Source organism: Cuculus canorus, chromosome 1 (assembly GCF_017976375.1).
Source record: "Cuculus canorus isolate bCucCan1 chromosome 1, bCucCan1.pri, whole genome shotgun sequence".
NCBI classification, from domain to species: domain Eukaryota; kingdom Metazoa; phylum Chordata; class Aves; order Cuculiformes; family Cuculidae; genus Cuculus; species Cuculus canorus.
The window spans coordinates 10,819,603-10,836,472 of record NC_071401.1 but is presented as its reverse complement, the minus strand read 5'-3'; the positions used below and the strand labels follow the sequence as shown (position 1 = coordinate 10,836,472).

Genomic DNA, 16,870 nt, shown 5'->3' with positions numbered 1-16,870 from the left:
TTCCTGATTTTCTTTTTCAATCAAAATATATGCATGCATTCTTGAAATATTATCAGTGATCAGCAATCTAAAATTTCCCAGTTTAAATGTAGCAAAATGAGAAATCAACCACTCATTTTGATAACAATATTTTTAAAATAAAAGTCATACATACTCAAGTTTTCAGAAAATTCTGAAGGTAGCAGAAATTAAGACCAGTCAGGAAGGCTCTGAGAGGGCATACTCCATCATGTGGTACAAACCTTATTTATTTCAGAACAGTTTTCCTTTTTAAGAATAAAGTTACACCAAACATTTATATTATTCTATTATTCTAGAGAAACTAACAAGAGTGTACAGAGATTTTGTTAACAGAAAGAAGTGGGGCATCAAGAGGCCTTACTTCTCCTAAAAGGGATATATTCAAGATGGATTTCTGAGTACTTTTAAGTTGATAGGTGTGTTCCCACCAATATTCCCAGCAGAACAGGGATGAAGAAGGAAAAAGAAAAAATAGAGTTCCTTCAGATTTGGTAACCAGGGAGATAGGTACAAGATATATCACATGTCAGAGTATTTGCATCTCTAATTCACAGCTAAGGTATGGAAATAATGTCTTCAACACAAGTTTACTTGAGAATAACTCTCATTCTGTTTAGTGAGATTTTTCATCTTGGTTTTTAAGTCTTGTGACTGCATGTGGTACAATGAAGAACTAATGATATTAGCTCACCCTAATAGCATATAAATCATTGCTAAATTTCAACCACTTATAATACAAAAGCAGTTCACTTCTTACAATGAATGCTGGATGAAGGTTAGGGAATGACAAATCTAAGGCGCAGTTCCTTTGAAAAAGAGCCAACAGATGTTCACCATCAAGTGATACGCCTGGCAGCAATTGTCTAGCTGATCAGTGTATCTGTTACCTGTAAAGTGGCATAAGGAAAATGGGCATTTCTTCTGGACAAATCCATGAGAAATCAGATTTCATTAGTTTTGCTTTTAAGAAAGCAACTAGTTAAAATAATCTAGAGTGTTAACAATATCTTCCCTTTTACTAAGTTGCTCAGCCACAGAAGGGTAACAAAGGAGTACATGTATACAGGATAAGAACAGTTCCTTGGTAAATACTCTCCATCTTTATTATAAGCCCCCTTTAAGTACCAAACGGTTGCAATAAGGTCTCCCCAGAACCCTTCTCTCCTCCAGGCTGAGCAACCCCAACTTTCTCAGCCTCTCTTCATAAGAGAGGTGCTTCAGCCCTCTGACCATTTTCATGGCCCTCCTCTGGACCCGCTCCAACAGGACCATGTCTTTCTTGTACTGGGGGACCCAGAACTCGTACAACATGCCAGGTGGGGTCTCATGAGAACAGAGTAGAGGGGGAGAATCACCTCCCTGACAGATGGCCACCCCTCTTTTTACCCAGCTCAGGGCACAACTGGCTTTCTGGGAAGGAAGCACACAATACCATCTCATGTCAAATTTTTCGGAATAGATGATACAGTACTTAACTCTTCCTAACTCCTCAAAAATCTACTCCACTGACTCCAAAGAACTCCAATTTGGGTTTCATGCAATTCAGGTAAGCCATTTTCTTCATGATTCTAAGTAATTCCTACTTCCTGTTAAATTACACTGGAAGAATTCTTGCTTATCTTGCATGGACACATTATTCCACTCTCTTTAATTTTATTAGTTACTGCAAGTTGTTGCCATTATGTTTGCACAAGGTAATTTGATGTTTAAAATCTCAATAAATTGCTGCAGCTGCATATCAGAGACAGCACTGTGGGCCCAAGCGTTCTTTTAACTGGCTAAGTCAGACTCGGTCTGTATAATGCCTGTAATGTGACTCATCACCTACTCTCTAAAGAGAAGAATGACTCTTGTGCTGCAAATGTAGTCAGGACTGCAGACTACGTCCTCTGTTGCCTTGCAACAGTCTATATTGATTTCTCAGAGGGGAAACAGATCTTTGCATTTGGGTCCTGTTTATCCTATCATTCTAAATGGTTTGATTTAACTTGCATGTAGCAAAGAAGGTAAGATACAAGTCATATGTTGTCATATAACATAGCCTTATCTTTCCAAATATACCTACTTCAAAGGTTTCAGCATCTTCTACCTTCCCTATGATGTAGCTCAGTATAAATAGATGGAAGTTTTATTTCAAAAGTAAATAAATATTGAGATGTTATTTTTAAGAACAGAAGGAAACTTAAAGTGACATATGCAGCAAGACTGGAAGGACTGATTTGGTCAAACTTCGGGTTATTATTGATACAGATGAGAAAAAAAGATACAGCACATTTTGAAACAGTAGTTTAAAGGCATATGGATTTAAGCATAACAAAGCCTAAAAAGAATCTTGAAGACTAAGCAGAGATAAAGTGCATGCAGATAAAACAGGCCATTCAGGATTGTACACGGTGCCTTTCAAAGAGCTGTATGACCACTTATTCCATTTTCTCTTCTTGGAAATTGTCTGCATCATCCATGTACTCTTCAAGATCATTATATCTCTGCAAATAAAATAATACAGGTTTTATTTTATCAGAGTTTAATAACTGAATTACATAAAGACTGCTTTTTCTTCAATACATTAACAAGTATGCCAATAATTCAGAAGCAATGATATCCGAAAGCTTGCTAAATGCAACTCTACTACAAATTCTCTCAAAATAATTCATAAAGTGTTTCTGAATTAGTCAAAGCACTCCAGTGTAAACAGAAAAGTAAAATATTCTTGCTGTGCCTCACATACATTTCCAGTCTTTCTAAGCTACAGCTTGAGTTTGTTGTGTTTCTGCTTTCAGATGAAACGGCAGCCTGCCCACCACAGCCCAGAGATCATGCAGCTGTCAAAAAGCTTCATGTCAGAAACTGACACAAAGCCTGTGTGAAAGCAGCAGCAGAACACTGTTTGAGCCGAGTTCTGTTGTTGTAGCCCAGTAATTCAGAACTGATCGATTAAATCAAACATATTTTATCAGCTTACCTTTAACTACTTGGAAAAGGATACATCAAATAACTCAGTCATACCTTCTGAATCCACCCACTGTCTTCCAACTGGCTGAAAAGCCGTTCGACTGTGTCTTTGACTGGTTCATCCTCAACACCTTCTGACTCAGTGACAGAGCTGCAATCCACATACAGTTTATATTTGAAGTGCTTCAAATTATGGTAAACTCTTGTACGATTTGCACACACCACGCCAACCTTCAAAACCTAAGCCAAAATGAACAGATAGAAAGATAGATGGCTTGGTCAGTCCAGTAAGATTTTTTGAATAATTAAATAATCAGAATGACACTATATGCATAAAATCAGTGGAAACCTACGTAGTTTTCACAGCCACAGCAGAACAATTATAGAGCAGGCAGATAGCCAGCAAGTCTATGCAATGGCAGCTTATCAGTATGGTTTCCTTGCAAACACAACCACATTTATAATTACTTATATCTTTCCTATCTCCTGGTGGGACGTCACTTTGTTACAAAATAGCTAGCATTTTAGACAATCATCATGTTGTGAAAGCAGAGGAAGAGAAATTATTTGATTACTTTTGCTTAATATGTAGTACTTCCTAGGGACATGAAACACCAGTTCTAGCATTTTGTAAACTGAGTAACAGTCAATGTTCTTTCAATAACTATGAGTACAAATACACATGCCTAGAAGCATATATTTAATATATAAAGTGATTGGAATGAATAAAAATAAAATTTGAAAACTGAGTTTATATCTATGTAAATGTTAACCTGTAACTGTCTGGGATGTATACCTAGGCCATAATGCTGTAGAAATCAAAGCCTCTGCATCTCCCAGTTATTACCAGTCGTATTTCTACAATTTCCATGCAGAAAAGACAGAATTCTCTTATTTAAGTTTTCTTTATAGCATTATTTATAGATAAACAAATGGCAAATACACATGCAAATACATAATCAGAGTATGGATTAGAGTAGATTCATTACCATCTACCAGCACTAGCATTAAATACAGGAAAGTATTTGTACATATCTTGAACTCAGATTTTGTACAAAGATATCAAGTGGTAAAGGAGTTTACTTAAAAATACTGAATAATATATTGCTTACAAGATTCTCTCGCATTCCTAAATCTTCACTAGAAGTATATATGAGACCAGAGGCGTGTGGAGAGAGAAAGAGTCAAAGTTCACCTGCATTTAAGGACTTCTTGCATTTCACCAGCCTAAGTTTTGTCCCATTTCCACAAGACAAGTAGTTCAAGTACGTACAAGAGCAATCTACTCCCTGTAAATGACCCACAGGTGCACTGATTACTACTTTAACCCATAGCAACAAAACCTATCCAGTAAGAAATCTACATCCAGCTGGTTTTCAGAGGTCAGGTTTTCTACACTCAGAAGCAACATAATTAATACATGTGTAATGAACTTCAGCTCTTGAAATGTACAGGAGGAACTGATTCAATTTTACTAAAAAAAACCCTTCATCAACTTATCCTTCAAGGGCAGCATTGTTTTGGACTGAGGCCTTGTTGCACCTTTATGAGTAACAAGCAGATAAATGGCTAAAGGTCAGAGTTCTTTGCACCGGTAATGCAATCTGTGATTGTATTGCTGTTTTAGATTACAAGCACATATACAAAACCCCAACCATATTATATATTGCCAATTTCCCTGCTGAGCCACAACAGTGGTACCTGTTATTGCTGTCATTGGTAATAATCTTGATGCTCTTTTAAATTATGAGAAGGTTACATTTTAATCAATATTTACAACTACATTTTCAGGAAGCTTTTCTGAATGCATGACCAAATGTTTGCATCTGTGAGCAGTTCCCCCAAATAACTGACCTACTTGTACAACCTTGCACTAGCAGTATCTACTGACAATGAAAGTAACAGTAAATTTATAAAGATTACATAAACTCAATTTATATATATGCACTCTTTATGTATTTTCTTAAATACATGAATATACATGATTTCCTAAATATATTATCTAGAGGCTCAACTGATATAGGCAGGTGTAATATCACTGCAGAGACGTACTCACTTAAAAGATTTTTTTATTTGACCTACAGCAGACGGTTATTAACTGAAATTTTAACCATCTTTTGATAAAAAAATTGCCATTACTATATTGCAATTCTCTACTGATCACATACATATAGCTATATGCAGCTTCCACTCTCCCCAAAACTGTAAAGCTAAGGCTTGTGTTTGGTGCTATAGGTGCTTCTGAAGTGCAAGACCTACTGACCAATGCATACTCTTGATTTAGTCAAATTTGCAGAAGTACTGGAATACTGAAACAATCAAGAACTGAACTGCAGTGTTTATGATAGAGCATTTAATAACTTTTCAAGTATCCCAAGCAATGATGTGCAGCATCTAGAACATTATGTTATATAAACCAGGAGATACTATTCTGAATCAAACTGAGGTCCCAGTTCTTCCCCTGAAACAACACCTAGCAGGAGATATTTAGGAAGTAAGGATGAACACCGGAATGAGCGTAACATTACCATGCAGCTTCTAGCAGTCAACAGTTAAGACAATCTGTATCATCCAAACTATCACGTTTCACAGTGTGGAAGAAGCTTCCCCAAGAACCCTTTTGTGACCTACTAACATGTTTCACTTCCAAAGTATCTCGTGCAACAAGTTTCATACTTTATTTATGTGAGAGGTGTAAAGTACTTCTACATTGCAGAAACACCAGAGGAAAATAACTAAACATCATATAATGTCATTACGTATTGTGTTTTTAAAGCAAGAAAGATTGTCTATAAATACAATGCTATTTCAGAATACGGCTTCGGAAAGAATCTCAGTACTGTACTCATTCTATTTTTTTCCCCTTGCAGTTCTCAGTGACTCTGTCCTAATGCTTAGCTTATCTCCTCAAGCCAGCCATATCAGCCAAAGTTGTGTTAAATCACTTTGTATGGAATGCAGGAGCATAGCCTGACAATAGCACAACATGTAGTGACTGAACCCCTGTCTTCTAAGCATAATTATAAACAGAAGTGGAACACCAAGGCTGAGAGCAGAAAACAGTTTATAATCCAGGTGACACAGGAGGAAAGAAGTATGGGGGACACCCATACCTCTAAACTGTTTGATTTTCCCTTGCCATGGAGGAATGAGAATTGGCAGTTACACACAGAACAATCACTGCAAGACTAAGTAGAACTGGAACAGCTGTTTCTCTTCTCTTTCTACTGGCAAAGTAGAATACTTCAGAGATGAGAGAAAAGGAAAGTTTTATGCAGAAGAAGAAGGTTGGAGGTCTGTTTTTGTTCTCACCACATCCACTTTTCTCGGGTATTTTCAAATAAAACTTTAGAAAATACTCCAACTACGTATTTCCATTCAATCTGATCTGCCAGTGGTGAACTGTATTCCCTTTCAGTCAATTAAGCTTTTGAAGTGCCAGTTTTATCTAGCTCTTGTGCCTTTTTTCTTTTTTTCCTCCCTTTTTTTTGGCAGGACAAGTTGATCAACACATTGCCAGCAGCTTCAAAGACTCCTCGAGAACAGTACCTTTAGCAGTTTAAATTACAGGTCACAAGAACAGGAATGTTGCATTACAAAAGTACTATCAAACATTATCGGAAAGTGCTCAATAACTCTTGGTCCTAGGTCTGTTCTACAGCCCCTGAGCTATATTGAGCATGCACATAGCAAGCATCTCACCAGATGCTGGGGTACTTGGGGTGAAAAAAAAAAAAAGCTCTCATTCTCTACTGTTAAGCTGAAGAGGACAAAAATGAACTAGCAGCTTAGTTCAATATTCAGTACGCTATGTCAAATTTCTTCTAAAGTGAAAAACAGACAATGTGTTACGTAGGACAATGTTTGGACAGCAGTGAGGGAATTGCTACTAGTATTTCCACAGTTAATTTGGAAACTGAGTAAAGATTAAATTCTTGGGCTTATTCATTTATTATTTCTGGTTAGGTAAGGCATATGTTTCCTGTGAAAAACTGAAAAGCTTTACATTAGTGATCTGCATTTAGAGACCCATAAGTAAGGAAGAATAATGACTGTACGATGGACTGCAGTATCAGTGCTAGTATGACTGCCAAAGACTTACTGTTTTCCTACAATAAACAAGGGGAAAGGCCTTGCTGGAAAAGCCTAGCTCTCTTGACTATCACGCACACACAGACTTATCAAAGCAGTGTATTAACAACTGCTGCTCAGAAGGCTCTGCAATCTATTTAAGAAAAACTGTGGCACAGATCTTCATAGATTCTGCATTACACGCAGAGCCCAATATGATAACATAATAATAATAATTACAGATGTCCCTCAAATCTCTAACATAGAATATTTGCAAAGAACCAAATGATAATAGGCTTGATTACTGAGGGGCACTTCCGAGTTTGATGAGGTCTTCATTTTGTTTTCATATAGGAAATACTAATTATACCTCATTTCAAAATATGTTGCAAATACAACTTGTTCTGACTCTTTTCTCATTTGAGCAAATACCAATGAGGAACTTCAACTGTATTCAAAAATCCTTTCAAACACACCAAGAAAAGGAATATATCTTCTACTTTTCCTGAAAGGGAAGAAAAGCAGAACTTGGATATCAGCTTGGCACATCACTGTAGCAATACTTTATTCTTGACAAATGGTGTTCTTTGAGTTTATCAGAAGAGATCATAGAATCATGGAATGGTTTGGGTTGGAAGGGACATCAAAGATCATCTAGTGTCAATCCCCTGCCACAGGCAGTGAAATGCCCCACTAGATCAGGCTGCTCAAGGCCCCATCCAACCTGTCATTGAACTCTTCCAGGGATGGACCATCCACTATTTTTCTGGGCAACCTGTGTCAGTGCCTCACTACCCTCATCATGAAGAATTTCTTCCTAATGCCCAGTCTAAATCTTCCCCCGTCCCATTTAAATCATTCCCCCTTGTCCTGTCATTGCATGTCCTTTTAGAAAGTCCCTCCCCAGCTTTCTTGTAGCCCCCTTCAGGTACTGGAAGGCCCCTATAAGGTCTCCTTGGAGCCTTCTCCAGGCTGAACAAACCCAACTCTCTCAGCCCGTCCTCATATGGGAGGTGCTCCAACCCTCTGATCAACTTTGTAGCCCTCCTCTGGACCCTTTCCAACAGTTCCATATCCTTCTCATGTTGAGGATTCCAGACTTGGACACAATACTCCAGATGAGGTCTCACAAGAGCAGAGCAGAGGGGCAGAATCACCTCTCTTAACCTGCTGCTGGCCATGCTTCTTTTGATGCAGCCTAGGATACGGTTGGGCTTCTGGACTGGGAATGCACGTTGCTGGCTCACATTGAGCTTCTCATCAATGAGCACCCTCAAGTTCTTTCTCCACAGGGCAGCTCTCAATCACATCATTCCCCATCCTATACTGAAATCGCAGATTGCCCTGACCCAGGTGTAGGACCTTGCACTTGACTTTGTTGAACCTCACCGGGTTGACACCATGAATGTCATGAAGGAATTCCATTCCTTCTAGGAATGACTACTCAAGTAATCTAAAATGACTGCCTATTGGCATATAGTTTAACAACATGAAAGATATGTTTCATTCAAAAAACATAATTTAATCAAAAATGTCCTAGTAAAGACAACAGAGTGAGAAAAGATGCAAGACTACTTAAAAGGAAATGTTTTTCTAGTTTGGACAAGTAGTTCTGATAATGCAGTAATGAGAGAAAGGCTCTAATAAAATGTATTGAAGTAGTTAGGAACAAGTCTTCTCAAAAGCAGATCATCAATTTCAAGTGTCAGTACAACTAGGATGTCAAGATACTTTGTCCTGGGTGAAAAGGTACATGGGAAATAGCAGATGCAAAAAAAATCAGAAGAATGAAGCAGTAAATTCTGACTGGGCTGCACTAGGACTATTAGAATGACAGTGGCACTATTTCACTCAGCATTCAGACCTACAGCAAACAAGAACTGTTAAGAGTGCACACAGATGCTCCAAATGCTAGAAGCATAATAGGCACAGAATTAACAAAGTGACCCAATGTAGAACAAACCTTGCTTGCGATAAAACAGAACACAATCATTCAATGGAGATGATTCTCCATTACACAGAAAATTACTTTTATGTTTCTGAAAGCTAATCAATGCAAGATTGGTGCTGGGAAAGTCTTAAGGCCACTACGGGCACACACAGAGGTAAAAGGCTTTCAAGTGATCTAATTGTAGTGTAAAGGCATTCTGATATTTAGAATATATGTAAATCTGAGGTAAATGTGATTCTTGATTTAAAGCCTCAAGACTCCTGGCATACGGAGATAGGATCTACCCAAGATTAAAAAAAAAATAAATAAAATCATAGTATTTCTTAGGTACTTGGTGAAAACCTGGAATGCCAGGCATGTTCAGAGCGTCACTCAGTCGTGTAATTTCTTTACCACTGATTTTCCTTTCATAGGATATGTATCCAGTTTAGGATTTTCAGTCTTCTATTACATGTTCTCTGATAAACCAAAAAGCTACTTTAGAAATAACTGATTGACTGCTTGTAGCAGAACATTGGTTAGTATATCAATCTTTGTATGTGCTGTCAGCCTCTTAGACACACTGTTTCAGACTGCCTCCCCATGCACCACAAAAGACAAGCACACCAAGAAACATGTACCTAGAGTTTGCTTCTTGCCCTGGACGAGACTCAGACTGCAGAGATTTGAAGGAAAGGGAAAATTGAGGCAAATGTCAATTTTGACCTGAAGGCAAGAGTTACCAATAAACTGTACTGTATGTCTTAGAGCCTTTTATCCTTTTTTATCATGAAGTCCAGCTCATGGTTGGGTATACTTGCTAGTGCTTACCACAGTGCAAGTACATGTGCTGCATCAGGTACTCATAATATTAAGTGGCAAAAATAGGGAGGAAACAGCACACCTGTCACAGTGATGCAGGCAAAAACAAAGGTCATAGAAAAAGAGCAGATATATTTTCTTGATAAAAGTTCGGTTTATTTGAGGATACTTTTCATCATCTCTTTCTCAAAATATAAGACAGGATGGGTAGGGGCAGGTGTGGAGGGGAATGCCTCTATTTATCCCTTTAAGTTCCACAGGAATTTCCTTCATAATTCCTAATTAAATCCAAAACTATACTCCTTTAAACTGCAAAATGGTCCTCATATTTTAAAAATTAATAGGATTTAGATATGGAAGTACAGAAGCTTAACTCTTGCCTCTAGCATTATAGATATTAGATGCGTTGAAGGATTTCTATTCTTTGTATAATGTTCTGTAACACTAGACAAAGTTTAAAAATAATTACATTGGGTGCTTGTTTGAAGTTACCTGTGTGTCATCTGACATGAAGTCATCTGCTTCCAAAGTTCTACTATTATAAAGCTTTCCAAAGAGCATCACATTAAACTTACAATATCGTTTCAACTCACAGGCCTGACAAGGCATATTTTTTTGATTTTTCAAGACGATGCGAACATCTGGGTAACAATCCACACGCTCCTGAAAAACAGATTTCAATTAACATTAAAGAATCTCCATAAATTGAAAGATGCCTCGAACAGGCAGCTGAATACTTTGTAGTCACACAAAATTAGTGCAAGAGAAACCAAATAGATTCAAATCTGAAGTCTTTCACCATTCAGTTCTGAACATATGTATCTTTTCAATAATCTTCCAACACTTCACTCAGTTAGAGTTCATTAATTCTTTCTTTCAGCTTCAGACCTAAAGAATGGGTCCTGCATCCTGGCACTCCAGTCTTTTTTGGAGGAGGAGGTCGGGTGCCACTGTGTCAGTTGGTCTACTTCTAATAAATACACTGTATCTCTCCACTGGTCATAATCCATTGCTATAGTGATTATTAGGTAACCACACCTATGGCACTAATACTATTCTAGTAATTCACATACAATGACTAGGTTACAGTACACTGACTTCATTTTTCTTTTTATGAGAAGCAGAAGGTTCATTATAAACATACTGGTTTATCTTTTTGTGGGAAGAGGAAGAAATTTTGTTACAAAATTTAGTGACAAAAAGTCCTCAAAAAGTTATCTGCTGAAGTTAGCAGGAGAACCATTCAGGTAACTGAGAACAGACTCAGTTCTGTTACCTGACTGTTTATCTGGTTATAAACACAAAAAATACTTCCAATATTTATAATATCAAAACAAGTTACATAAGGTAAAGAACAATGAGATTCTGTTAAAAAAGTATATATAATTATAGCAATTACTGTGCCTTTACTGAGAATTACAGTGTGTGTATATATATACACATACACACACAAACACATATACACATATATAAACCTGTCAGTAATAATATGATTTGGAGCTTACTTCACTATTTTAAGTAGCAGCTACATACCTTGTATCGGTCTTTCCAGCGACTTCTAGCGATTAAGTTCTCAAGACGAGGCTGAATGAAGCGATCATCCAAATAATGAAGTGAGAGCAACATATCCCGAGCATACCTTTTTTGTCTTGCTCCATCTGTTCAGTGAGAGTCATTACAAATTTGCTGATTACCTTATATTGTACAAGTTTCTTCAAATAAAATGTTCGAGGACATAACGCTTCTGCATACTAAGAACTACGAGTGATTTAAAAAATTATTAGATTTGCTAATGTTATCCACAAAAGTGATCCATGCATAAACTGATATATTTAGTTATTTTAAAAGTCTGTATCACAAGGGGTACATGAATAAATTCCACAATCAAAGTTAAAGTGGAAAGCTGTCATCCCAAATAGAGATCCATTCACTCCATCAATTTAAAAGAATGGAAAAGCAGGGGGAGGAAGGGAAGTGTCTTGCTTTTTTCCAGTTTAAGTAACCTGTTCATAAAGTATAAGGGAAGAAGTTGCAGTCCATGAAAACAAATTGCTCTGAGCTGCTTCACAGCAGAAATCGACCTTTACACTTCAGCAGCACAGTCAGAAGCTTTGAGTTATGCAGCATCAGTACTTCCAAATACTTACTCAAGTAAAAGAAATAAACAAATATGAGGATGAGTGAAACTACCACTATTCCACAGCTGTCTCCCAAACATATGCTGGGCTCCAGGAATTAAAGAGGACTTTCAAAGGTGCAGGCCAATTCATACTGTCTTGAGCTTCAGCTGGTACAGACATAGAAATTAACTCAGCTATGTTCCCATGTCTTTTAGCAATGGTGTTATCAAAGACAGAGCTGAGAAGGACCGCTGGCTATCTCTCTTTCTATATGAAAAACTAACTGTCATTATCACTATAACTACCATAATTACAATTAATTGCTATCTCACATACACTTCATGCACACACTATCATTTTCAGTAAGTCAGTTAGACTACAATCTTGAGGGGGCTGTGCTAGACCATAAAAAAAATAAAAATAAAAATCTCCCACAGAAGTCTGAACTCTTATACTAAAGTAGCTGCTGTTGATTCAAACTAATTAAAAGATTCACTTCCATTACCTCAGAAAGATCCATTCTGTTATAAAAATGTGTCTTTGTAATGCTAGCCTATGTTCATAATATACAATGTTGTTCAGAAAGACGGAACACAACCTCCAACACACCCGCGTAGCCGGTGGACTTCGGCCACCTTGGCAGCAAGCTCTTTATTTGCAGAGCAGATACAATTTGAAATTGAAGGAAGCTATAGCAACATAAACCTGGCAGGGTTTACTTACTACTTTTCATAAGCTTGCTTTCACTCAGTAAAACAAAAACTAAACTAACACCTGAATGAACTAGCAGTGGTAGATGAAAGACATTTTTAACTTCAAGAATACACAGCCTTTATTCTGAAGTCTGTGCTGTACTTCAGTTCCTCTGTTGCTTCTTAGTCCTGATGGCACCAGAACTTCCTCAGCTCTTTGCTGACTCCTTCTACAATGTAACACTGACATTCTTCTCATTACTCCAATCTTTACTTCTGAAACTACGTTAGAGGCTGCCCTTCAATCCCACTAGACCAAATGCCAAAAACAACCTCCTCAGTAAAAACAAGACAAGAAGTATAGACTGCAGTTGAAATTTGTTTTATCTGAAAGCATAAGCGTTCAAACAAAAAATAAAAACCCCAGATATGGAGTAATCTCCATAACTAAAATTATTTATTATCTTATCAAATTCCTCAGAAAAAAGCTATGAAGGATACAACATTTTGACAAATCAGCTGACCTTGCAATGTTTTCAATGAGATATCTGCTTTGAAATTACTTTTGCTTTCATGCTGCAACTACTACTACTTATCGGTAACACAGAAACACTTCCCTATGTCTCAGAATGCCTTCTAGGCTTAAAAGAATGAAGTCTACACAGTTTTCCAAGATTATGCTATCCTCTGCAGACAGATTTCCACCCCCACCTCCCTAGAGTTCCAGAGTAGCAAATCAAAGAACAGATCCCAGGACTCATAGTCCTATACTCTTGTCACGGGAGCAACAAATGTCTTTGTGTAACTTTGAATGCACTACTATAATATTTAATGTGATTTACTTACCATATAATGAGCTCAGGAAAGTGTCATCAATTGCATTTATGAGGAAAGCCTTCACTGTTCTTTTGAAGTGTACGTAATGATCACAGCGAGATACTGGGAAGAACCAAAAAGGCAAAAAATAGGTAAGCAATGTTATAAGTACTGTAAGAATTCTGTTTTTCCCATTAGTGTAAATTTAGAATTTTAAAATCATTTAAGCATTGCTTTAGAAGTAATTTTGACATACAACATCACACCTTTAAGACCTTTCCTTTAAATAGCGCTTCTCATCCCAATGATCTTAATGAACCTTAACCTCTTAAAGTCACAGGTCCTTTCAGCAAGAGGAGCCCACAGTTAAGAGCTACAAATACTAAAAGAATGATTTGTTCTATGAATAGCAGGAAAAAATGCAAACTAGAGAAGGCCTGGCTTATGGGGCTTGTCTGTATGTTTGTTTTTTCTAACTTTCTTTCAAATACATATAATTCTGCTCAGGTCTTTATTGGGAAGAAATACAAAAAATACTTATGACCTTTTACACTAGCACCTGTCTAGTGTATACTAGCAACTGTCCAGTGCATACCTGCTTCTGAACAACAAAATATGTAAGAGACCTAGCATGAAGTTCTGTTTCAAATCTCTATGTTCCATTCAGATATCAGTTTTCATGAAAGATAAACCTGAAAAGTTTCCTAGCTCTGTGCATTTTTGCTGAAATCAACCAATGAATTTGGGAACCCCTACAGACCTGTGCTCCCAAGTTTCAGTGACATGAATAAAAATAATAAATCCCAAGCCCCAAAAACCCCAAACTCATGGCAAGAATTTCACATCACTCTCTAGATCAGACTTTGGCCATAATCAACATAGCTGGGTTTAGCATATATCACAAGGTAGAAGATGATGCTTTTAGGTCTCCACAGGGATGACAGCATCATAGATAGCCTACTTCATCCTAGATCGGATCAACTTAAAAATCTGTGCAATAGGACTTCCCTTCCTTCCCCTCAAAATAGAGCCTCCCTTTAATAAAATACAGAAAGACTGTACAAGTTTACTGTGGAAATCAGAACACTTCCACAATAAATAGAAGCCCTTTACAAATCTGCTTTTAAACTGTCACACCCCACCTCACAGTATTTGTATTTACCGGCCATTAATATTCATTACAGCACTACAAGTAAGTTATGCATATAGAGTTGTCACTGATTTTGATCTTACACTGTGGAACATAGTATGCCAGCAACTCGCTATTTGATGTATTTAGTTCCTTCTGTTGTGGCTGGTTTTCACTATCCACGTGCGCTGTGTTGTCATCATCACCTTCCTCTTCCTCTACTATAAAATCTTTCATGCTGTCACTGTCAGTCTCGCTGCCTTCTGTTGGTGTGAGTGGAAAGTGACAGAGTGGTTCCTCTTCTATTTCTGCTTCATCATTAGAATCCTAATTAATTAAAAAAATATTTAAAACACGAAAAATGTCAGTATTTGCACTGAAGAAATAACTACATATACTGGATAAGACTTTTGATCTCCTAATAACACTATTTTTTCAATTAACAATGTGTTTCAAAAACACCCACATCATTCTGTACTAGATGACAATTACTTTCAGCTTTAGATGAGCCATCTCAATGTACCTCTCTTCAGTCTGTTTGTAGGAATTAAGCAAATATAGGAGATCTCCAAGTTACTTCAGCAGGTATTGTGCTTCTTGATAAAAATCCTTAGATAGTCTCTTGTGTTTCTTCTACACAGAAAAAAAGAACGATAAAGAAGTTTTTCCCTTCTGACTATGCAGAGATGATAGACACCTGTATTCTAAGCTGCTTAGCCATGAGAATGCCTGAAAGAGTAAACGAAAGGAAATTCTTAAATCCTCAGTGATTATGATTAAACTCAAGACAAAGGTTTTTAGTAGCCAATATTGTTATCTAGTTAATGCGACAACTGTTTAAAGTGTGACAGAACGGATTTGTAATGAATAAAACCCAAAACAAAATGAATAAAACCCCACTGATTTATAGCTACTTGTCCTCACCTTTCCCTACATTCAGTATTTTTCGCAACTGAATTTCGAATATAAAATCCTCACCTCACAATATTCACTGCTGCTAGATGTCCGAGGTGTTCTTTGTCTGGCAAGTTCTTTCAATTTTGCACGTATTTTCTCTTTCTTATTAGCAGAAACATTTTCTGTAGGGCAAGTTTTATCAGATTGCTGTTCTTCAGAACTCTCATCCTCATCCACTATACAGTGACGTTTAGCAAAAACATTTCTAAGAAGTATATCACTGTCTTCACTTTCATCACTGTCATACAAGACAGAGATGTTCAACCTTTTACGCTTCACAGGCACGATGCAGTCATCCTCACCATCTTCTGTTATTTCCTCATTGTGGCTTTTCTCCTCCTGATCTTTAAGACTGTTTGTCACAACAGTGTCATCTTTGTCATCTACTTCATCTTCTGATGCAGTAGGCTCTTCCTCCTCAGAGGTACCTGAAGATTCGTCATTGCTGTCAAGTAGTACAAGCTCTCTTTTAGTGCGCCTCCAGTCAACTCGGGATTTGGATGATGACAGTTCTGTTCCTGCTGTCTTACGTCTTGTGTCATACCTTCTGACAACTGCTTTTATCTCCATTGGAAGACTGTGACAACAAACCAAAATATAAACTGGTAAAACAAAGCACTTATTACATTATGCTATTAAAAAAGTAAAGTACAAGGGCGTGCACATTTTGTTACACACATTTATGACTTAACAATATCGTTATTGTTAAGTCATATCATATATTATTATTGTTAAGTCATACCATAATATCCAGTACCCGAAGGGGGCCTACAGGAAAGCTGGAAAGGGGCTATTCATAAAGGCTTGGGATACAACCAGGGGGAACGGGTATAAACTGGAGTTGGGCAGATTTAGACTAGATATTAGGAAGAATTTCTTCACTATAAGAGTGGTGAGACACTGGCACAGGTTGCCCAGGGAGGTTGTGGATGCCCCATCCCTGGGGGTGTTCAGGGCCAGGTTGGATGGGGCCTTGGGCAGCCTGATCCAGTGGGATGTCCCTGCCCATGGCAGGGGGCTTGGAACTGGATGATCTTTAAGGTCACTAGGGTCATTTAAACCTAACTATTTTATGATTCTATGATTAAGAGACATATGCAGAAATCAGCACCAAACAAAACTAAGAATGCATACTAACTTCTGAGGCGGATATACGCGAGTCAAAAAAACGCAGAAGAGCAAAATTACCCATGCCCAGCAGGAATGAACTGGAAACAAACAGGTCTAAAGTGCAGCTACAGATCACATCATCCCCTTCAACACTGGAGGCCTACACATGAGACGGAGAGCTCTGTTGCTCCTGGGGAGCAGGGTACCTCACTCCTTTAGACCAACATAGCAAACCCCACTGAGGAGCAGC

General features: G+C 37.6%; 1 protein-coding gene across 1 annotated transcript; it reads right to left on the bottom strand.

The window, feature by feature from the left end:
* Nucleotides 1–71: 71 nt before the first annotated feature.
* On the bottom strand, nucleotides 72–16,822 carry CCDC82 (coiled-coil domain containing 82). The gene is made up of 8 exons (XM_054056171.1): nucleotides 16,699–16,822; nucleotides 15,532–16,087; nucleotides 14,658–14,880; nucleotides 13,455–13,547; nucleotides 11,330–11,454; nucleotides 10,289–10,459; nucleotides 3,028–3,213; nucleotides 72–2,507 (listed from the first exon to the last, which is right to left on the bottom strand). The coding sequence occupies exons 2-8, from the start codon at nucleotides 16,078–16,080 to the stop codon at nucleotides 2,442–2,444; spliced, it is 1,413 nt and encodes a 470-aa protein (XP_053912146.1). The 5' UTR covers nucleotides 16,081–16,087; nucleotides 16,699–16,822; the 3' UTR covers nucleotides 72–2,441.
* Between the last annotated feature and the right edge of the window lie 48 nt (nucleotides 16,823–16,870).

Bases quoted from the DNA above. Each gene is read 5' to 3' on its own strand.
- CCDC82 (XM_054056171.1), bottom strand. From the start codon at position 16,080: ATGGAGATAAAAGCAGTTGTCAGAAGGTATGACACAAGACGTAAGACA. The intron at 11,455-13,454 runs GTAAGTAAATCA...CTCACTGAACAG, and splicing joins TTTCCTGAGCTCATTATATG to ATGGAGCAAGACAAAAAAGG. The intron at 3,214-10,288 runs GTAACTTCAAAC...ATTTTGGCTTAG, and splicing joins TCATGTCAGATGACACACAG to GTTTTGAAGGTTGGCGTGGT.